Genomic DNA, 24119 nt, shown 5'->3' with positions numbered 1-24119 from the left:
TATTAAAGAATATAGTCGGACGCACATTCCAATACGGATATGAATATCATAATTTTGGTATTGACAAGCTAGTGATATGATTTTCTAAGCAGATATACGAACTGTTATAACAAGTGATGGTTACTTCATCCTTATAGAATTTCATATATGATCATGTTTGAGCATTCATGATGAAGGTGGAATCAAAAGGACGCTTTATACTCAGGCTTTTCTGACTCAGTCATAGATTACCTTAGCTGTATTTGGCAATACTTTTAGGAATTTTGGATCTCAGTGCTCCTCAACTTTGTACTTTATTTGGCTTTTTTCAATTTTTTGGATTTGAGCGTCACTGATGAGTCTTCTGTAGACGAAACGCGCGTCTGGCGTATATGAAAAAATTAATTCAAAGGCATAATGCAAACTCTGAAAATATACAACTAGTAGCGTTTGAAAAACATTAGTATTTCGAAACATTTTTTCATATTTTATGAACTATCCAAGTGTGCTACGACAAATTAATCAAGTTTTTTACTACTTTAATTATTTCATCTTGATGTTATAGACTCGTGCTAAAGAATGAAATAAAGTCTACAAAAGAACAACGACAAAAACAAGAAGATTTAAACGACGATCTTAATAAAAAAATTGAAGGAATTACAATAGAGGACACGTCAATATCAACTGGAAACAAATCAGACTGAAGAAAGGTATCAACTTGTTTGTAAGGAGAAGGATGACTTAAAACTCAGGTAGATACATACTATAAAAAATCAGTGCGAATCTGGTTATTTCTATAAATGAAAATGTCGCCTCGGTTACAAATATATTTTTGCATAATGAAGGTAAACATTTCTCAAATTCCTATAAAGTCTGTTCCAACTCGTAACTTCACTCATGTCAAAAAACAAGATTCCGACGAAATGGAGTAAATATTGATCTAGAAATATCTCAATTTTTTTTCAATAGACATGTAGGTTACATGAGATCTGCAAATTGCAATTGTAATATATGTGACGCAATTAGTTATGGCCTTATTGACTATTTAAACACAGAGAGAAGGGGGATGTGATAATAAAGATATGTGAACTAGTAAAAATGCGAGCTTACAAGAATAGAAACAGATACGAAAAAGAATTGCCTAAATGAGTATGTTAAACATACAGTTTGACTAATAGGCTCATTTAGTACACACTGGGCAATGATTAGAAAATACTATTAAGTTAGTAAAAAAACATGATTGAATATTACCAAAAAAAAAAAAAAAGAAGATGTGGTATGATTGTCAATGAAACAACTCTCCTCAAAAGACCAAATGTCACAAGAATATAAACAACTATTAGTCACATTAAGGCCTTTAACAATGAGGTAGATCAAGTCGCATAGTCAGCTATAAAAGGCTTCGAAATCATAAATGTTAATCAATTCAAACGAATAATATCACGCCCATATTAATGTACAAGAATGAATGAAAATCAAATATTTTACACACCAACAAACGAAAACAACTTAACTACAGGCTTCTGACTTGGGACAGACACATATATACAGAATTTGATGGTGTTAAACATAATAGCGGGATTCCAAGCCTCTCTTTAACCTGGGACGATGGAGTAACAGTACAACATGAGAAAAGACTATACAAATCAGTTGAAAAAGGATCGTCAGATGGATACAAAAACAAATGCTACATATAGTGAACTTGGCCCGGTACTTGTATATTGCAACTTCAAAAAGTAAATATTTACGAAAATTCTCAAAACAAAGATAGTTTCGATAAAACTAGTACATGATAGGTTGGCTATTTATTTTAGTTGAACGGTAAACTTCTTGACAAGTTTTATTGACGAAAGTAGTTAAAGGTAAAATCACAAAAATACTGAAATCCGATGAAAATTCAAAATGGAAGGTCTATAATAAATGGCAAAATCAAAAGATCGTACACATCAAACGAATGTAAAACAACTATCATGTTCCTGATTTGGCATAGGCCTTTTTTGTTTTAAGAAAATGGTGCTTTTAATGTGGCGTTACAGCGCTAAACCTCTCACTTGTACAACAGTTGCATCAAATTATTGAATACATTTGTTGTAGATTACAGCAAGCTTTTCATCAATTAAATCAGAAAGATAAAGCTAAAACAGATTTAGAAAAGATGAATCTTTATCAAAAACATACGATCATTGACAAAGAAGAAGTAATTACGGTGCTACGTAAAGAGAAGGACGAGCTACAAACCAGGTTTGTTTTATTTGTTTTATATGATTTTAAATAAGAATGAATAACGTAAATATAAATGTAATGTCTTTTCTTTAAGACGTTCATACAACGTTAATATAAAAAAAGAAGATGTGGTATTATTGTCAATGAGACAACTGTCCATAAGAGACCAAAATGACACATACATTAACAACTATAGGTCACAGTACAGCCTTCAACAATGAGCAAAGCCCATACCGCATAGACAGCTATAAAAGGTCCCAATATGACAATGTAAAACAATTCAAAGGAAAAAACTAACGGCCTTATTTATATAAAAACGAAAATGTACGAAAAACAAATATGTAACACCTAAACAAACAACAACCACTGAAATACAGGCTCCTGACTTGGGACAGGCACATACATTAATAATGTGGCGGGGTTTAACATGTTAGCGGAATCCCTAGCCTTTTCCTTCTCATATTAATTTCACTCCTTGCAGTTAGTTACAATCTAATAAATTGTAGCTTTAGAATTGAAAAGGCTTGTCGACTCAAGAGGTCACTCGTTTGTGAACAGTTTGAAGACATCTTCAAAATGACTTCTTAACACATGGGCTCAAAAGGAACAGATATTTGCAAAATGATTAAATTAAGCAGTTTTCATCTACATTTTCCACATTTTAATTGGAATAGTGGACTCCTTTAGCAATATTACGAAGTATAAGCGATATATGTTGTTTAATTCAATTTCATTGTGTCTTTCCTAAGTCAGAAGTCAGTAGCTAAAGATTGTTGTTGGTTGCTATCTGCTAATTTGCTTTGTGTTTAATGTTTTGTCATGCATCAAACTGATGGTTTCTAATTTTAATTGTTTCAAACTTTAACAAGCCGTGGCATTTTAATTTGATTTAAAAAACGTCCACAGTTGAAAAACTCTTCTTCATTTAATTGGTTGCTTAAAGTAACGAAATTCATAGAAAAAAGTGCAACAATTGTTTATAAATTGCTATTCAAGTATTCTGATCGATTCATAATCTCGAAATTAGACACGAATCTGTTTGTTCTTATAGGTACAAGAATGGGAAGATTTTAAAAAAACCAAACATATGAATTCAAACACTCTGAAAACAAAAATTGGGTTCAATTAGCTTTATAAGAAACACATAAAAAGTTACTATAGTTTTTGTTCTGTTGAGTATTGATCTTGCTAGGTTAAGCAGTGTTGCAGGCGAAAAGTTAACAAAAGGAAACCCAGCTATTACAGATCTAGGTGATCCTAATCGTCCAATGAAAATTGGTGAGAAGTACGGTGAATTGTATGACAACGAATGGACAGATGCAATGGAGAATATAAAGACTGTAAAACAGTACTATCATGGTCTAAATAATTCGGAAATAGAGGAAATACTCATACATCATCTGCACAGATTATTAAAAGTAAATTGAATATATATATATATATATATTTACAACTCGTCTAAACATCAACCCAACAATGTTAGATCTGTAAATTTGCTTTCTATATTTATATATTGATACTAAATTCATTTATAGCGCTTTATACGTCACGTGTTGACCTCAACATCTCTTAAAAGTAAAATAACTAAAATAAGGGACTCTGTGGAAATTCTAACTTGAAGGCTTTAAGAATGTTAAGGGTATAATATGATGTTCCATGTACTCGCTTAGTTCTATATGACTATTGCAAAGTGTTGATGTTTCTTGTATACAGCAAAGTTATTGACAACATAAAAACTTATACTATTAACTTAATGCAAGAGGTCAAGCTTGTTTCTGTAATCATATTTTACTTTAGTTTGAACTTTAACGAGAAAATGTGTACTGACCGAAACAATTACTTAAACTCTTATTGGTGTCTTTGGTAAAAATACTATCAACCAATTAAATCCTTTGTGTAGGGTCTGTGATAGATATATTTGTAGGTTTGTTTGAATTTGAGTCAGTTGTGTTTTATTTTTGTGGTGTATGTTTACAGTTTTCACTACTGGATCTCATTTTTTGTCAAATGAACCTATCAAGACTGTTTGTTTGCCTAATAGTGACAATACATCGAAACTTAAAAAAGCTGTCATACACGTGAGATATTTGGCTAATAATACGATAAGGTTTAACCCGCCATTTTCTTCGGAAATGTATGTACCAATTCAAGTCAATGATATGGCAATTGTTTTCGAATCGTGTCATTGAAAGTTCAAAGTTTGATTTTCGCAGTTTTTAAAGAGTTCTTTCATGTCTTTGTTGATGAATTTGGCATTGTCAGAATTACAAATTAAGGAGTACTATAATGAGATTGATACATTTCAGTGTTGTTATGATGAATGTTTGGCCAGGGCAGACCAGCAAATACAATCGATTGGAAAGGCATTTGCTGAAACCATGTGTATGAACATAACACCGGTAAATTTATTACAATGTTCAGAAACAATGACTACACCGTTACCCTAATATAAGTATTTTTTCTCATTTTTAAATGTTTTTGCCTTACATATTTTTCCGATACAGTTATATTTATATTTATCTTGAGAATATTTCTAAATGTTAAAACTACTAACTGTAGAAGTAGTTAATCGCATTTTTTTTTATATGTTTATATAGACAATAATAGTGCATTGACTTGACATATCAAAGATATAAGGATGAGGCTTAGAAACGGGGAAATGTGAGGCTGTGCCGAGCTATTTCCCCGTTTCGGGCCGAATCCTTATATCGTTGATATGTCAAGTCAATGCACTATTATTGTCTTTATACTGCAATCGAAAATAAAAATTTTCAATGGTTGTTTAATTCATGAAGGTTATTTATCTAAATTAAATTTTGGGGGAAATCCCCTTTAAAAAGGCTTCACATCATGCTCGCAGAGAAATATACAACACTATGAAATTTACATTTACCTGTTGAAGCCAACACTCGATGGTGAACGAAATCGTTTGAGTATGGACTTAAATATCAAACATAAGCATAACCCATAATTATTTATAGGTTGCAAACAAAAAATATTAACAAATTAAATATGTTTTTCCAATGATTGCAAAAGAAACAAGGTTGAGTCGTTCCACGCATCGTTGTATGCATTGGAAACAAGAACAGGTTGAAGAGGTCATATGAATAATTCAATAATATTTTGGCAATTTCTATTTAAATATTCATGAGGAAAAGTGATATCGGGTCAGTGACTGTATATGACATAGAAATATACAGTCAACGCATTTTGACTGCTCAAATAGAACCCGTGCAGTATAAATGATGATATGATTATTCGGATTGTTATACACCAGATAACATGTAATCATAATTTCCCAAACAGGATGAAGATATTGTAAATCTTCCTGTATGTAAAGAGGCATCTGCATTCAGAAAAGAAAGATCAAAGGAATTTGCGAAAGTCTTATACCAAAATAAGGTAAATATAATAAGCAGACATTTACTTTGATTTGTATGAGCACAACGCAAAAAAGACGTCAAGGGCTTTTAAAGTTAAAATGTCGATTGAACATAGTAGCAATAAATAGTATTAAGTAATACTTTGTCTATAATAGCTTCTATCGTATACGTATAGAAAATAATGTTATGATTGTACCCCTTTATTAAACTTATTTGTTCATATATTTATTCATTAGATATAAAGAATTGCCTTAGCCGTGTGAAATCACTTTTGTTATCAACTGCTTTCGATTTATATCAACTGCTTCCGTTTCATATCAAATGCTTCCAGTTATTATCGCATGCTTTGCTGTAACGTTATCGGATGACATTTCGACGTCATTCGGCAAATTCCGGAAAATATACCTCACTGGTACGTTTCTTTGTGTAAAACATAACAAAATTGGATACAAAAAAATATAAGAATAAGGAAAATATATTATTAAAAAATGCAAAACAAATATTACAACAAAAGCATTTTTTCAAAGTTTCAAAAATAGTTTTTGTCTGTATGTCTTTTATTGAAGTGTATGATAAAAAGAACATAACATGTAATTTTTCATATCAGACCGCTTATCAGTCCATAGTCAAAATCATCCCTCGAACCTGTCGGCTCTCGGGCTGATAAAAGAGGGACGAAAGATACCAGAGGGACAGTTAAACTTATAAATCGAGAATAAACTGACAACGCCATGGCTAAAAATGAAAAAGACAAACAGACAAACAATTGTAAACATGACACAACATAGAAAACTAAAGAATAAGCAACACGAACCCCACAAAAAAGTAAGGGGTTTGATATGAAAAATGCCATGTTGTAATCCATATGTCAAAAATGACCATTACAAAGTGAAAAGTATTTTTCTGCTATATGAAGTTATTCATTCGAAAGGGATTACGACGGTTTCACAGTCACCACTTGGCAACATACAACTGATTGCCATTAGAGATGTAGACTGTATTATAATAAGGCTGCGATCAAACTTTATCATTGGAGTTAAGGAGAGATAAACAACCTTTTCAACTTAATTATAATGTTCAACTTTTTTTTCATTAGACACTTTTAATTTTTATCTAGTTAATAATAAGGTGACCGAAATTACAACAGTATGTTTTTCAACCCTTTAGAGTCTCTGTAAGAATGCAACAGATGACTGGAAATACAAGTTTAAAAATGTCGATGTTATGCAATTATTGATGACATCAGAATTCTATGAGAAGTGTGTTCACCTGTGTTGGTCTATGGTAATTCAAGATCCGAAGATGTATCTAGATGAAGATTTACTCCCAGACACACCTTTTGACAAGAACACATACAAAGAATTTGTTCGAAGTGGTGATAGAGTAGCATATGTTGTCTGGCCAGCGTTGTTTCTGCACAAAGATGGTCCTTTGCTCTTTAAAGGAGTGGTACAAGCTTACTGGAAGAAATCATAATGCTTATTTTTATAGCAAAACATCGAATATGACTGATGTTATTTAACACAAAATTGGCTGTTGAATGTTGCTTTTCAAGTAAATATGTATTTTTGGTATATTCCCCCAAATTATTTGTTTATCCATTCAATAAACACAACAACTGTTAGTGTACTAATATACATTTGTAGATCGACACTGTCGTGTTTTTATCTCTGTGTTAGTTGTATTTCTGTTGAGTACGTATTAAACGTAACATTTAATTTCCAACTGACTTTTTTATTTACTTTTAATCATTAGCTGATTAACTGTTGTCTGGTGTTAGTGAGCAACATTAAAATTGAGTATGGAAACGGGAATGTGTCAAAGAGACAACAACCAGACAAAAGAGCAGAAAAATGCAGAAGGCAACCAATGGGTCTTCAATACAGCGAGAAAATCCCGCACCCTGAGGTGTTCTTAAGTTGGCCCCAAAACAAAAACGTGTCTAGTTGAGTGATAATGGCAGTCATACTAAACTCCTAAATATATCAATGAAATAAAATTAAAAATCATACAAGACTAACAAAAGCCATAGGCCCCTGTCTTGGGACAGGCGCAAAAATGCGATGGGGGTAAACATATTTTTTTTTAAGATATCAACCCTCCCACAACACATCTAAAATTAAGAATAGAAATGGGGGATGTTTCAAAGTGACAACAACCCGACCATAGAGCAGACAACAGTCCAAGGCCACTAATGAGTCTTCAATTCAGCGAGAAACTCCCGCACCCCGAGGCGTCCTTCAGCTGGACCCTTAACAAATATGTATACTAGTTCAGTGATAATGGACGTCAGTTCACTTCGAATTATACACAAGAAACTAAAATTAAAAAATCATACAAGACTAACAAAGGTCATAGGCTCCTGGCTTCGGACAGGTGCAAAAAAGAGGCGGGTTAAACATGTTTTTCTTTTAGATGTCAACCCTCCCCTATACCTCTTGCCAATGTAGAAAAAAAATCAAACACACAGCAATAGGCACAGTAACACTCAGTTTAAAAGAATTCAGTGCCCAATTTGAGAAAAGTGTTTACAAGACTTTTTATATTGAAAATTTATGTATGTGTCTTATAAAATCAGAACTGTTATCAAGTTATTTGCCGTTGGTGGATGTTTGTCATAGTTGCTTTAATTTAATTGCATTTTGTTTAAAGGTTGTACACTATTTATTATTAAAATAACAAATGTTCAAGTGTATTTAATAATAAGTTTAAAACTGTTAGTTTACAATAAAGGGAAAATACATTTTTATATCATTTTCTTAATTTGCACTAAATAGTTTCTGAGGTTTGTATTAGCAAAAAGTCAATAGCATTTATCATTTGCATCATTCGTTTGAATGTTCAAGCAGCTTCTTCATTGAATCAATTTGATTCTAACAAACATGTTATCTCCTTAAAACTAGTGATCGAAGATACCCTTTCTGTAAAACCATTGATTCTTTCCTTTATAAAGAACAATTGTAACAGCCATGTTTCACTGTTAAATAAATAAATTTGATGTATTTACTGTCTTCTGATTGGTTAAAGAATTAGTTTTATTTTCAATGTTATCAATTTTTATGGCGACACGCCCACTCTGACGTTGTGTATTCATACGCAAACATCTGTGTACGTTGTTATTCGTATTAATATATATCTTTCAGCCTCATTTTAGATAGAAATTTATTTATAATGAATGGCAGTAATTTATTTTGAATTTATTGAACCATAAAATTAATTTTTGACTCTTCACATTTAACATAATTCGCTTTATGGTTCAATAAATTCAAAATAAATAACAGCCATTCATTAAATAGAGTTCAGTTTTTAATCATTCAAACGATGACACGCACTGTTGCATAATCCTCTAAAGAAACAGTAGAAGCAATACGAGCACACCCTTGTTTCTCCTGCAGTTAGATCCTCCATTGCTGCATCATAATCACCAACCATACAGGATCCATATCTGATACATACAAAAACAGACAAAAGAAGCACGATACTTTTTATGTTTACTATATCAATGTCGAGGCTTGTAGCTGATGCTACTGATCACTAAACATAAATTATGATTTCAGTAAGAGACAATCTCATTAAAATCCGATGTTCTGATACGCTACCCTCCATGGAGGGTAGCGTATCAGAACATCGGATTTTAATGAGATTGAGTAAGAGAGTGACAAGTTTAACAATAATAGGCCAAACTATAAACGGATGCTATATATCGAAATATGTCAAGAGGACATTCAATTGACATGCTTAACTGGAACAATTATATTTAGGATCACAAGTGCTTATACGCGTACAAAAGGTGAAGTATCTTATACAGATGAGACAAACTGAGGTTTGTCAGGGTCACCCGTCCATATCTGCCATGTCTTTGGAAATTGGGAGTGTTGAAATAACAATAGGAAATTAATACACAATTAACCCCTTAATTAAGCAAAGAAAGTCTTCGGGTTTAACAAATGACATAATTCTTTTCAATAAATGTGTATTTTGGTATATTCCTTCAAAAGGGAGACGAAAGATACCAGAGGGGTGGTCTAACGAATAAATCGAAAATAAGCTGACAACACCATGGCTAAAAATGAAACGGACAAACATGCAAACAAAAGTTCACATGACACAACATTGAAAACCTTAGGAATAAACAACACGAACCCCACCAAAAACTAGGGTTGATCTCAGGTGCTCCGGAGGGGAAACAGATCCTTCTCCACATGTGGCAATCGTCGTGTTGCTTATGAGATAACAAATTCGATAAATAGCCTAATTCGTTAGGTCACATTATTATAAGTATATCCATTCAATAATCATGACAAGTGTGAGTGTACGTATATTCATTTATAGATCGACGCTGTCGCTTTATCTCACTGTAAGTTATATTTGTGTAGAGTATATATATTTAATGAAAGAATTCCTTTCCAAATGATTGTTTTGTTACTTTTTGGGGCCCTGTAAACGAAGTTGTCGGTGTCATAAAGTTTACCCTTGTCCGTCATATTCCGTCATTCCGTCATTCCGTCATTTTGCAACAAACCATTATACAGAGTTTTTTTCAAAACGCCTTCAGATATTGGGCTGATTTTTGGTATGTGAGTTAACCATGATAAGTTACAGATCAACTTGAAGCTTCGTTCCGCTCTGCAAATATTTGTGAAATTATGGGCTTTGGACTTTGATAAATTGTTGAAAATCACAGTTATACGGACTTTTTTTCTAAACGCTTTCAGATATTGGGCTGATTTTTTATATGTTAGTTACCCAAGAAGAGTTACAGATCAAGTTTAAGTTTCGTTTCGCTGGGCGAATTTTTGCTGTCATTTCGGGCTTTAGACTTTTATAAATGTTTGAAAATCACAACTATACGAACATTTTTTCTAAATGCTTTCAGATTTTGGGCTGAATTTTGGTATGAGATCTAACCATGATGAGTTACAGATCCGCTAATTTTTGCCAACATTAAGGGTTTACAACTTTAAAAATTGTTGAAAATCAGAGTTATACGGACTTTTTTTCTATACGCCTCCAGATTTTGAGCTAATTTTATATATGTGAGATAACTATCATGTTTGTGTCCCCATGTGTTATTGAAATTGCAGATTTGTCGCCTTTTTAAGCAATTCGTGTCGATTTGATACATCTAGTTTTATTATTAGCTGGTAAACTGTTGTTTTATGTTAATGAGCTTGTTAAGTGTTTTCAAGAGTATTTTAAATGCCAATTTATGTATGTCTCAGATAGAATCGGAACTGTGATCTAGTGATCTACCGTCAGTGGTTGAGTGTCATATTTACTTTAAATTAATTGCTTTTAATGATATATTCAGAACAGGTTAAGAATTTTGGTCGGATATTCGGACTTCTTGGTTTAGTCTTATGATACAGAGAAAAATTATGTTGCCCCATCACATCCATTTTACTTTACACATAAGACTTCAATAGCTCATCAAATGTCATTGACCAAAATTCAAGCAGATTCTAGATTGCTTTGCTTTCGATTAAAGACCTAAATAATACTGCAAATATAACATTTATTAATCCCGCCATTTTAAAAATTAACAAAAAATGCCTCCATAACCTGTAAATATATATATCTTATTTAGTTCAATATTTGAATGTTTTTTACCTAAAGTAAAAATTTTAAATTCTAGATTTTTTTTAAATTTCACATAAGTACATGCTTTGATCCGATTGCTAATATTCTTCTTGAAATATTATTATATTTTACATAATATACAATCTTGTTGCATCTTATATTCATACATCCGATTAAGGTTTTGTTTATGTTGAAGGCTGTTCAGGAACATGCAGTATTAACATCCGATAACTTTGTTCTGTATTCATATTAATGCGTTTTACGCATATTATAATGAACTATCGTATCGTATCACTGTTTATATATAATTTTGCAATGTCTGGTTGTTTTATTTAATGGTGAACGAAAAACGATTGTTACGAATGTAAATCAAGTTTTGATAAAATAGAAATCAGCAAAAACACCTTAAATGACTTTATTTAGGTCATCTGCTTGACAACCGAAGGTTAACAGAATCAGTCATAATCCTTTGCATACTTTAACAAACATATACCATTCTTTTTTCAATTTTTAATTAAGGTTCTAGAAGATATTTTTATACTTTCTCTTCATTTCTTTTCAATTGTTATTTTTTTAAAGTTAAGATTTTTCTTAACTCTTTTTGTTTGTTTGAAAAACATTGTTTTGGGCTATGAGACCCCTGTTTATACAGACAGGTAATAAAGTCGATTACTTATTAATTATCTAACAAATATATAGCATTCATTCATGTATTATCCGAATCAAGTACAAAATAAAAATATACATATATACCAATCCTCAACTTAATCAGATAATGCTTCCTTTGGTAATTTCAAACTTGTTTTCTCGTTCATGAACTTTGTCATTCCGCGTGCACAGAACTGTTGGGAATGATCCACATACGATTAGCTTCACAAAAACTAAAACCACAAAAATACTGAACTCCGAGGAATAATTTAATCGTAAAGTCCCTAATCAAATGGAAAAATCAAATGACAAAACACAGCAAACGAATGGACAACAACTATCATATTCCTGACTTGATACAGCATTTTCAAATGTAGAAAATGGTGGACTGAACCAGGTTTTATAGCGCTTAATCCCTCACTTATATGACATTCGCATCAAATTCCGTTATTTTTACAATAATGTGTGAACAAAACACACATAATAAATAAAAGTCAAAATATGGGTACAGCAGTCATCTCTGTGTTACTGTCTCAAAACAAACAATCACTTACAAAAAAGCACAAAAGCATCTATCAAATTAAAAAAAAAACACTCATTGCTTTGCGTGTCAATCAGTCAATCTTACTTTTGAGACGTAAAAACAGCACATCAAAATTTATTGTGGCATATATTATACGAATTTGGTTATACCTAAGGTTAAATAAGATAAGATTATGGCAGTTATTTTTCTTTACAAAGCCTTGATTTTGCCATTTTATGAGGGACTTTACGTTCTAAATTTTCCATTGAGTTCGGAATTTTGCTGATTCTACATTTTATAACTTGACACAGATTATCAACGTATTTGAGAAATACGTTAAGTGTCATATGTGGAGCAGGATATTTTCAGCATTTCAAAACAACTTAGATCACCAGTTTTTGCTTGGGTTTTTGTAACTCAATCCTGTTTGGATAAAAAAAAAAAGGAATGAAATGATATATGTATTATCTACTTGACAGTGGATTAAATACGACTCGAGACAAAAACTTGCCAGCTCAAGTTTTGGTCGAACATTTCCATGCATTTTATTTCCATTGCCCTCTGACGTCAAACAATGCAAAGAATTCCTCTTTTACCACTAGACGTCAGGGCAATATTGATCTAAATGAACCTCAACCTGACAAAGATACCCTGCAAATAGTTTACATAATGAAATAATTTTGCAATAAAAACAAAATTCCTTTAGAAATGCTAAGCAATTGGCAATATAAAGTGTTTCATATTTTTCTCTTAAAATAATGCTTTAAAACAGAAACTATGAGTACAATATAAGAAAACAGTTTTTTCATAATTATGTTGCTTTATTTTCACCCAGATGAAGTCTGATTTAATGCAAATTTGCAAATGATTTTAATCAAACTAATTTAATTGAACTTACACTAATCTTTTAAAATAAATTTTGATATATCATTCATCTATATAAGATAAAACAAACTTCATCGTTCAAAAATAAATTCTACATTTTATGGGAATCACAAAAACATGATACATATTTATATGAGTCACCTGTATAGAACATACAGAAGAAACTCCTGACATTTCTGGTGCACCTAGTACATCCTTTTTTGCTTAATATGCTCTATTCCCGATGGTGACATTTTGTTTTATAATGTCTCAGTTAAAATTCGACTGCCGGTTATAGTATAGATAGCAAATTATTAGCAAATGATTCATGTGTTAACTTTAGATATATATACCATGTACACTCTAAATAGGTCAACCCTACGTGTTAAATTTTATCAGGTCTAAATTTAGAAAACTACGTCATGTCGTGTAAACAATGTTCAAATTAACCCAGTACTAAAACAATAAAACAATACAATGGTATATATATATGATATGTTTTTGTCTTATATAGTGACAATATAATAATCATAATTTTATCACGGGATAATGTATTAAAGGTGTTTAATACTACTTCCTTATTTGTGTAACATATGTGGTAAACTTCCTTTAAAAACAAGGAATAATATTGAACAAGAAACTATTTCAAAATGTCAAAAGAGGAGTGCAGAATATGTGGCTATGTTAAAAACTGTAACCAGTGTGCTATTTGTTCCATAAGGGGATGTCAGAAATGTATTGAACTCCACAACGATTCATGTAGTACACTGAAAAAGGATAAGATCCATATGTGTCCTGATCATGATGATTTTGTAAATGGCTACTGTTTTACCTGTTTTCATCTTGTGTGTAAAAACTGTTCTAACGATAGGCACATAAACCACACTTTAGTCTCAATACCAGTGGCTGTGCATAATATACGTAGTGATTTACTCATTTCTGTTAACGATTTGGAAACAAGAAAGGCACAAGAAGAGAATGCCATGTCACAATTTTGTCAAAGGAAAAATTACTATGAACAGAAACTACTGGACTTTATAAACGCAGAAGAAAACGAATTGCATAAGGTGATAACAGATACGAAAGATGCACTGGTACAAAAATCAATTGCTCTCAACGAGAAAAAAATGAGTGATACTAAGGAGATTATTCCTAAATTAAGTGCAGCGAAAACAAATTTGAAATGTGTGCAGGAGGAAAGATTTCCAATTGTATTTCTATCCAAATGGTTAAACCCTAGGTCACTTATTGATTCGCATGAAAGCATTTTGACAGCTAGAGAATCAGCGGATGACATAAGTATGACGAACAATGCAGACATTACTAGGGTTTTCCGAAGTTCTTTAGTCACGTAAGGTCATATCATTTAACATTTCTTATATTTACATTGTCATATTTTTATTTGTACACAAGAGATATTCTCTATATTTATTTTTTTATTTTCTGTAGTCGAAGATAATTTTATCGAGAAGAGTGATTGAATGAAAATGATAAAAAACGGCCAGCTATCTAGAATGTTGCACCGATTTTATATTTGCTCCTAATTGCATTTACAGTTGAACATAGGCGAGTAGGTTATGCAAATTGACTCTGAACAAGCGTATCCGTAACCCAACTGTGGATACTTTTCCACAATGTAGAATAGATTGTTGTCGTTTTCATCTGGCTAAGATAAGGTGAAGGAAAACTTGGTTAACGAAATAGGTCTATTATATGATGATAAATTAAAGATAACATTCACCTGTAATTTACCTGTAAAAACAATCGGCGCAAATGAAAACAAAAATTCGGCGCAAATGAAAACAAAAATCGGCGCGAATGAAATGCAGATCGGCGCAAAAGCAAAACGCCGAGTTTAAAATATCAAATGTGTCCTTATGCCTCATTGATATTTGATATAGATATTATCCGAATCTTTTTTTTTTTTGTTATTATACTTAATTGATAACATGCGTGATACTTGTATGGAAGGAAATATATTTGGGCTTTACGTTTCACATATTCCTGACCAAGCATGCTATCATTTCTCAAGGCCGACAAATATTCCCATTTCACGCCTGATATATATTTTCACTGTTCTTTGAAGCAATAGTTTTTAATTGCTGAATTAAACCCAGCATTAACAATGCAAACTTAAATAGGGTCTCACTACAAATGCTACATGACGGAAATATTCCAATTAATCTTATTTCTCCTCTTTATTTGCTCCTCTGATATTATACTACTACTTATCTATTTCATAAAACTGAATTCAAAACAAAATATGTTTATTATAAGTATTCTTGTAGGACCCTCTCTCAATGTCAATTAGGTCATACAACTATATTTGGAAATATAATATATGAATATAGACCATTGTAATATACCAAAATAATAAAAATTACCCATGCAATGAACCCTATTTGATAAAAATTTTGTTAGCCTTGATATGCAATTCACAAACAGTAGACCGGGATCAATAGTTTTAAACAATACAAGGAACAGTTATTGAAGAGCAAAAACGGTAAATTGTGACATGTGTCATCTGTTTTGGGAGGGTGGTTGTTTGCGTTTAATTCAAAGTCATTTTTCTTCTTATATTTTTTAAAGGATTTCTCATGTTATCTTCGATTACCATAACTTCATTTTCAAGTTTGTGTGATACACAGCAGATTTTTTTCGAGTGACTATGTTTTTCACAATAAAAACGATTGTATACTGATTTTTTTTAGACATTTAAATCCAGACATACAGAAGATTTCAAATATAGCAAAGGATCTGTCAGAAGTTGTCGTTAAAATTGATCAGTGGAAAACGCAAGGGGATACAGTGACACTGCCTTGCACAAATTCCCCGGAGATAAACGCATTCATTAAAAACATTGAAATCGTATACAACTTTATCATTCGACTAAAAAACGATTTGTAAGTTTATTGTTAGTAGTTCATATGAAAGCAAATTGGAATAATGTTTTTCACCTTTACAATGGAAATGTGTATTATATGTTCTTCTAATATTTCGTGTTAATTTCATTATTTATTTCATTGTGGTTTAATTATAAATTAATAATTTGATAAAAACGGAAGTGAAATAAAAGTTAAATATATATGTATAATTTTAGTGTGAGGGAAACTCAGAAGTAACCAATCTATAAACACAATATATTGAAGATAATTGAAAAATTAATATTCTTTAGAATACAAAGTCAAAGCGATCTGAAAAGATATATTGATAAAAGTGCAGAGTGGACTAACAAAGAAACAACTGACAGAGGAAAAGAACAAGAGATGCATATGGTAGTTGTAAATCAAAAAGACAAAAGAATGTAAGCTCACAGAGACAGAAAAGGATTCATATAGTTGTTAAACTACAATTGTAGCCACATTGTTAAGTTTTCCCCTTATATGAATAAGACAGAATAGACACTTACAAAGACAGAATTATTCTCTGAATATGGCTTATTAAGCATTTTTATATATTATACTTTTTAACAAATATGCCAACAATAGCATTTGGCACACAACAGTTAAAACTAATCTTCCGATATGTACAATGAAATGTTTTACTGTAATTTTCCTACATTTGAAATTACTTTTTTTTTGTATCTGTATTTCATATGTTGTTTTTTCATAGCATATTGTGATATTCAGATTTCAAGTAATGGTTTCATGGGTTTCATAATAAGAAAACAAGGTACCGTGATGAACTATGATATCGTTTATGATTACAAAATTGTGTTTGAATTTGCCAAAGTTATTTTTTCGAAGGTACACAGGAAACTACATTTTCAAGATGAGAATACATTTCTTGACTCTGGACTAGTTAATGTATTACAGTACTTTATATAGCAATTTGACTGAATCAATTCTTCTCACTATGATACATATCATCATTGAAATATGAAGCGATAACTTGTGATTTCCTTATTACTTTCTCTCAGAGAGGTAACTGCCACTCCGTATCCCTTGGTTCTTTCTGATTATGATTTTAATATTTGAACTATCTTGCCGGGAAATTATAACATATACTACAATGACCCGAGTCATGATTCACCTAGAGATGAATGATTTGTTTTGCGTTTACAGTTATAGTTTAAAGAAATGAGGTTATATGCATAATTCAACACGAAATCTGTGACTTAACTAGTTTTCTGTATTTTCACCTTAAACAATTTCAATCCAAACTAAATAACTGTGATCGTCGTATCAATAAGATTTACTAAGATCATTACAAAAGATCAATATGGTAAATTACTGGCCAAACATGAAGATCGGATGCCGAGGGTAGAGTGCGATAGCAAACGAATACTAGTATAACAATAGTATGTGCTCAGGTCTTGTCAATTCCTCAATAATTGATTCTTCGCAAACAGCAGCAACAACAACATTAAACATGGTAAGGGGAAAAGAAAATGCGAGTACTTAACTTATATATATACTTTTCAGTAAAAGCGAAAGATGGATAATTGTGTCTTTGTAATACTTGTAATGATTTACATTCAAATGTACGATGAGTTACATGTAAGAAATCGAATACATCAGATTGTGAAAAAAAAACCAAAAACAGTTATAGTATATTTCGACAAGTACATTTTTTCACTTTTTTGTACAAAACTACACTTAATTACAACATCATCATAACGTTAGAAAATAAAATTAAAAGTAATGATAACTAATTAAAATAAAAATATGACTTTCGAAGAAAGAAGGACAAAGCAAGGACAAAATGGTGTGAGTATATATCTTCCAGTTGATACGATATTCTCGACCTGTATTTCCTATCATGAATTGATAGAGGGTTGATGCTCACAAGGAATTAATTTAACAAATAGTTCCAAATAGTGAAGTTGAAATCATCCCTTCATAAACTTTACGGACGCCATTGTCAGTTGGTTGACCGTTATGAATATGTTTCTTAGGTCGTAACTACAATCCCGTTCCTTTTTCACGAATGTGATCTACCAAATTAGACTATTTACTAGGGTATGGAATAACATGAGCAACATGATGGGTGTCACATGTGGAGCATAATCTGCTTACTTAAGATCACCCCCAGTTTTTGCTGATGATCGTGTTGCTTAGCTTTAGTTTTCTATGTTGTGTAATGTGTACATTTAATTATGTATTTGTATGTTTGTCATTTCTTTTTAGCCATGGTGTTGTCAGTTTATTTTAGATCTATGAGTTTGACTATCCCTGTGGTATCTTTCGACCCTTTTTGAAAGCTGCAGGACTCCGACTAAACATATCCAGTTATTATATTATTTTTTGTGTTGTTCTCACTATGTGTGTCGATATAACGAAACTATGTTAAACTGTCATAGGAGAGGGAAGTTTTTCTAGCTGTAAAAACAGATCTTACCCATCATTTTCTTTGGAAAAGACTTCAAATATCAAGGATTTTGAGAGTTGTTTTCCAGTTGTTCCATTGGTTTATTTAGTCGAGCATTTTGTTTTTGTCAGGATTTGTGTACTTCCCCTTCGACAATTTACCTTTGAAATCTGTTCTTTTGTTTTAACACGTTTATATAATTAAGTAATTAAGAAGCCAAATTTGGATGCTAATATATATGATGTACTTATATCATTATTCTTATCGAAAATTTAGCAGCTACATGTATAAATTTTGAAAAATAAATGAGGAGGTTTGAAGACACCCTTGTTCATATACTATCTATTTGACCTTTATAATTACAATAATTACAATATTGATGAAAGTTTCCTTTTTTTTTCCTTATCATAGACAAAAATGCGAAGAAGAATTAAAGAAAAAAGACGAAGAGATTATAGCGTTAAAAAGTTCTATATCAGGCAAAATGAAAACAAATCAACACAATAAAGCCTGTAAGGATTTAGATTCTCTACAACAAAGGTAAAGTATCAAGAATGCAAAGAAAAAGAATTCTCTATTAAGAGAAGGTTATCATTCGTGTCAATAAGGGGTAAACATAAACGATTCTGTTCGTATGTTTATAAAAAAAAATTCAAGCACTCTAAACAGGTACAACAAAATGTAATGAGAAGTAATCTTCCTTATCAGTAAATAGGAAACTCGATTCAGAAAGGGGAACCAGGAAGACAAAATAAACTGCACTTTGTTATATCATAACCATCTTGAAATATTGTTTACGACATAATTGAAATATGTTAATTTTAATAATGTAAACAAATGTGTCTAATGTTTTATAAAACAATCTCTACTACAGTTGGTGTACAAGTTTATATCATTATATCCTGTTGAAAAACATTATCAAGCTTTATTTCCTTCTGGAAGAATTAGCCACACGTAATAAATATGATATGAAAGATGCATATGATTGAGAAACAAATATAGAGTTACAAATGTCGTCTGAAAAATTTGCTAGCGTTATAAGTAAGCAAGAATAGTGTCCCATTATGTCGTCATAGCTTTTAATCTATAATTTTTATTTTACTGATGTTTCCGACTGGAATATACGCACTATTAATTTTAAGCTGTTAACACAATTGCGTGCAGTAAGGTGAAAACAAAATTATGTTGATGTTAAAAACAGTTTTTGGCCTGTAAAATTGAAAGATAAAACATGTAAGGGATACTTTTAAAAGCAAACTTAAGCTCTTGTTAATCTAATACTATCTTTTGTTTACCATTTACAGTTTGCATGCAGCAAATATGTTGAACGAAGATAACCAAAGAATCATTACGTGCATGGAAAATCAAAGAAAGGAACTCCAAGATTCTATAGAAGATAAAGATAAATTAATTCAAACTTTACTCCAACAGAAAGATGAACTACAATCAAGGTATAACTAAGTTAAGTTGTAATAATCAAGATGCACCTGCATTTTTTTAATATATATATTCGATTTGTTAGTCAAAGCATTTCAATGGATACATTGAATTTCATTACTAGTAAGTGTAAATTTTCCTATTTGATAAAATGCTGTTCAACTATTTTACTATTCCTAACTTTTCATTTATTTAATCCGTTAAGTACAGATCATACTGACTATTTTTCCATTTTTTTATTCAAATACTTATTTACAATTTAATGACTACAAATCCTATTTAGATTGAGTAGCATTGCTGGCGAACAGTTAACAAAAGGAAATCCGGGAATAACAGACCTTAGTGATCCAAATCGTCCAATGAAAATTAGTGAACGGTATGGTGAACTTTATGATAATGAATGGACAGATGCTATGGTTAAAGTTGAACTTATAAAACCACATTTTCCTGACTTACAAAAATCAGAGTTAGAGGAGATTATCGTACGTCACATGTACAAAGCAGTAATGGTATGCAATTATGATTTTGATTTACAACGTATATATATATATATATAATTATAATGAACCTGACTGTACAAGATTTCTATAAATTTCCAATGATTCTGTGAACCTTCCACTGATGTTGTCAGTGTTCAATATTTCATTTTTTTATTAGTTCAAATAGTTGTTTAATAAGCTAAAATGTATACGAATTGATATCACTAGTGCACCATAAAACTGAAAACAAAAGAATATATGAAAAGGTCACTCATGGTCGTTTGCATCCGAAAATCAACACGCATCTGCATTCGTCATATTCGTCATATGTTCGTTGGAAATAAGGATGTCGAAAAACAGATTTCATGTACAAAAATATATCATGTTTTACATATTTTCAGGTAGGCTTCGAACTTGTTACAATTAGTGTAAAACTGTATAAGATTCCAAAATAGCCGCATTCTGAGTTTTTGTCATTAATAGTTAGATATAAGCAATAGCTGAACTCGAAACGGTATTTTACTATTTTTATATGACGTCATAATCATGCTACCACAAATAACCTGTATTTCTTAAAGCGTCCTGATTAGATTAATCTGTTCAATTATCAGTGAAATTTACATAAAATTTACATATTTTGAAAAACTTGAAAAAATTTACTGTTTTTGCAATTGCAAAGGCCAAATATTGACTGTTATTGTCGTATCCCTTTCCTTTTACAACAACAGGAATCCCACATTTGGATCAGAATCTGTATATTATTCGAGAGAACGTGAGATCTATACCGGTTATTGGTAGGTTTCATGTTGCTAAATCTTAAGTTTTCTATTTTAGGTTTTTCTTTTTTTTTGCCATAGCATTGTCAGTTTGTTTGTCCCTGTGGTGTCTTTCCACTATCTTTTCAAAACATAATGAGTGGACGCAAATAACACACACACGAACTATCTAGTACAATTGTTTTTGTACAGATAAATAACTTCTTATTCTTTGATATGATAACAGAATAGTAATGGCGTTGTGCATTATTGTTTCAAAAAATTTATTGTTCTTTAGTTTTGTTACCAAGAGTGTAAGAGAATTTCACTCAAACAGACACAGACAATTAGACAGGCTATAGCCGAGAGTTTGAGTTTAAATATTAACTCAGTAAGTATATTACAATGCAGTATTTGTTACCTCATACGTATTCAATATTACATATGAGAGAGCGGAAATAGTATGATATATTTTATTTTAATTTAGAATGTAATAGAATAAAGATTATATTTATGTTATTTTAGAATATATTTGAGTTATCTTTTCAAAGCGTTTTATTATCATTGAAAACAAACATAATTTGTTCCATTGTACTCTAGAAGTACAACGTGCAATTCAAAACAGAGAATGAGGTTTTATCTATTTAGTTAGTATTTTGGACATGGGAACAAAGCAATATTCGTGAATTAGAAATTGTCCAAGATTTAAAACTTATAACCTTTGAACTAATTTCACATTCTTGGTTTTTTTTATTACAAAATATTGATTTAATCATACTAAACTATGAAAACAATAAGAGAAGAGTTTTAAATTATCTTCTAACAGGAAAATATTGAAACAAATTTACCAGGCTGGAAGGAAATTAGTTTCTACCGCAAACACCATGGTGATGATTTCGCCACCAGTTTGATCACAACATGCACAAGTCAGGTAAACAATTAATATAGAACAAAATACAGACCTTCAAGTTGAACCAATATACGGTAGATGTTCAGGTTCGAAAACACTCACTAAATGTGTTTTCTTTTTTATCGACAAAAAACGAACTTGAAAGTGTAAAATGAAAAAGAAGGAATTCTATTAAAACCGAGCTCCATTTACCAACGCAACTCCTGGAAAAAAGCTGTAATTTTCCTGACATGGAACCGGGCCGGCCCTTTCCGATGAAAACGTTTGGTTAAAACTGGTTTTATCGCTTTTAAAACCTGCAACTATTACCAAGTTAAAATTACATCTAAAAAAAAGCAACATAAGTATACCGCTGTTCGAAATTCAAAAAACGTTGAGGAAAAAACAAATCTGGGTTACAAACTAAAACTGGAGGAAACACATAAAATATAAGAGAACAACGACACAACAGAAACACAACACTGCAAAGCACACAGAAACGAACTGTAATATAACAAAGGCCATTTTTGCCTAATGAAATTCATCGATAACTTATACACATATTTGAAAAGCCTCTAAGCGAACTCAAGCTACCTTCATTGCATAGACTTCTGTTTATTATTGACGGCTGCATGTAGTAGTCTAGATGTCTTAAGATTATTTTTTTGTCGTTGAGTTGCTGTTCTATTGACCAATTATCCACATCATTTATCAATATTCAGATCTGCTTATAACTTCATATATTGACACAATGGTGTTTTTGTGTATACATATTTTGAAACAAAACTTTTATTCAAATATATGTACTACAATCCTTTGTTAATGAAAGGTCTAAAACATACTGATACATCATTGTACCTGTAAAGATACTGAGTTCGCTCTAGATCTGGTCCATCATATTTGTGATGAATTCGAAACATATTCTATTGCAAAAATGTGTAAGAAATTATTCAAAGATAAACCATTAATCACGAAAATAAGCAAGCAATATGTTAATTCAACTGTAAATGTAAATGTAAATGTAAGCACCTATACTTCGCCTTTAATAATGAGTAAACGTCATACTGTATATAATAAGAACCGACATGACAAGATATAAAACTATTTAAACGAGAAAACCAACGACCTGACTCATTAACAAAATAATAAACGAAATATAAGTAGTATAGAAAGCAACAAACGACAACCAATTATTAAAAGCGTCTTGATTTCCGACATACATATAAGGAATGTGCCCGGATAAAACATGTGTGCGTGCTTTCAAACTAGGTAAGATTTTTGACTGCAAACTATATACTGTAGGAACAAAATGCAAACATTCAACAGAGTTTGTATTTTTTATCATTTGTTTTAGAAATTATGTGAGAACATGCTGAAGGATTGGGATTACTCGCGCAAAAGTGAAATGATTATGGGAGATTTGTTGACAACGCCCTTCTTTGCCAAATGTGTACATATTTGTTGGTATATGGCTATACAGGAACCGATGATGTACCTTGATGACAAGCTACAAGTGGATACAAGATATAACAAGACTGAATACAAAGAATATGTCCAGAGTGGTGATAAAGTTCGGTATATTGTGTGGCCAGCACTGTACTTGCATGAAAATGGACCGTTGCTTTATAAAGGAGTAGTACAGGCTTACTTTTGAAACGTATTCTTGTCATATTATATTCTGCTACTGTTATCGTGTAGTTATTCAAGAAAATGAGAATCATACCTGAATTATGTCACAGTGAATAAATATTGTTGAGGGCATATATAGCAGTTTTCTTTATTTCAATATGGATCTATTTACAGGTTTCAGGCAATTGGTTTGTATGGTTGATAGCAATATTTCATATATATATTGGTAATCTTACAAAATTTAAAAAAAAAATAGGTAACACCTTTTGATATTTAGATACAATAAAATTATCAACATTTATTCTCCACCTCACAGTTGAAGAATTTGATAGTTTATACGACTTTAAATTCTACTGCCATGCATTTATTCTGTTAACCTAAAGGCGACTCTTATTATGTGTAAGTTTTATTACACACGGT

At 31.3% G+C, this 24119-nt stretch overlaps 2 protein-coding genes across 2 annotated transcripts; both read left to right on the top strand.

The window, feature by feature from the left end:
- Positions 1–552: 552 nt before the first annotated feature.
- LOC143043021 (uncharacterized) lies at positions 553–7061 on the top strand. The gene is made up of 6 exons (XM_076215519.1): positions 553–731; positions 2074–2220; positions 3395–3620; positions 4509–4601; positions 5509–5604; positions 6753–7061. The coding sequence occupies exons 2-6, from the start codon at positions 2135–2137 to the stop codon at positions 7059–7061; spliced, it is 810 nt and encodes a 269-aa protein (XP_076071634.1). The 5' UTR covers positions 553–731; positions 2074–2134.
- A 6719-nt stretch (positions 7062–13780) lies between these two features.
- LOC143041877 (uncharacterized) lies at positions 13781–23837 on the top strand. The gene is made up of 9 exons (XM_076214012.1): positions 13781–14551; positions 15912–16103; positions 16376–16504; positions 18922–19050; positions 19815–19961; positions 20231–20456; positions 21480–21572; positions 22008–22112; positions 23425–23837. The coding sequence occupies exons 1-9, from the start codon at positions 13851–13853 to the stop codon at positions 23722–23724; spliced, it is 2022 nt and encodes a 673-aa protein (XP_076070127.1). The 5' UTR covers positions 13781–13850; the 3' UTR covers positions 23725–23837.
- Positions 23838–24119: the final 282 nt, after the last annotated feature.

This window comes from Mytilus galloprovincialis, chromosome 8 (genome assembly GCF_965363235.1).
Source record: "Mytilus galloprovincialis chromosome 8, xbMytGall1.hap1.1, whole genome shotgun sequence".
In the NCBI taxonomy this organism is placed as follows: domain Eukaryota; kingdom Metazoa; phylum Mollusca; class Bivalvia; order Mytilida; family Mytilidae; genus Mytilus; species Mytilus galloprovincialis.
The sequence above is the reverse complement of the archived record's forward strand: the minus strand, read 5'-3'. Positions and strand labels throughout refer to the sequence as shown.

What these genes read in the sequence shown, in the direction of transcription:
- LOC143041877 (XM_076214012.1), top strand. Translation starts at nt 13,851, where the DNA reads ATGTCAAAAGAGGAGTGCAGAATATGTGGCTATGTTAAAAACTGTAAC. An exon ending in ATTCGACTAAAAAACGATTT is followed by an intron (nt 16,104 to 16,375) that starts GTAAGTTTATTG and finishes AATATTCTTTAG; the next exon opens with AATACAAAGTCAAAGCGATC. An exon ending in AAAGATGAACTACAATCAAG is followed by an intron (nt 19,962 to 20,230) that starts GTATAACTAAGT and finishes AATCCTATTTAG; the next exon opens with ATTGAGTAGCATTGCTGGCG.
- LOC143043021 (XM_076215519.1), top strand. Translation starts at nt 2,135, where the DNA reads ATGAATCTTTATCAAAAACATACGATCATTGACAAAGAAGAAGTAATT. An exon ending in AAGGACGAGCTACAAACCAG is followed by an intron (nt 2,221 to 3,394) that starts GTTTGTTTTATT and finishes TGATCTTGCTAG; the next exon opens with GTTAAGCAGTGTTGCAGGCG. An exon ending in AAGTCTTATACCAAAATAAG is followed by an intron (nt 5,605 to 6,752) that starts GTAAATATAATA and finishes TCAACCCTTTAG; the next exon opens with AGTCTCTGTAAGAATGCAAC.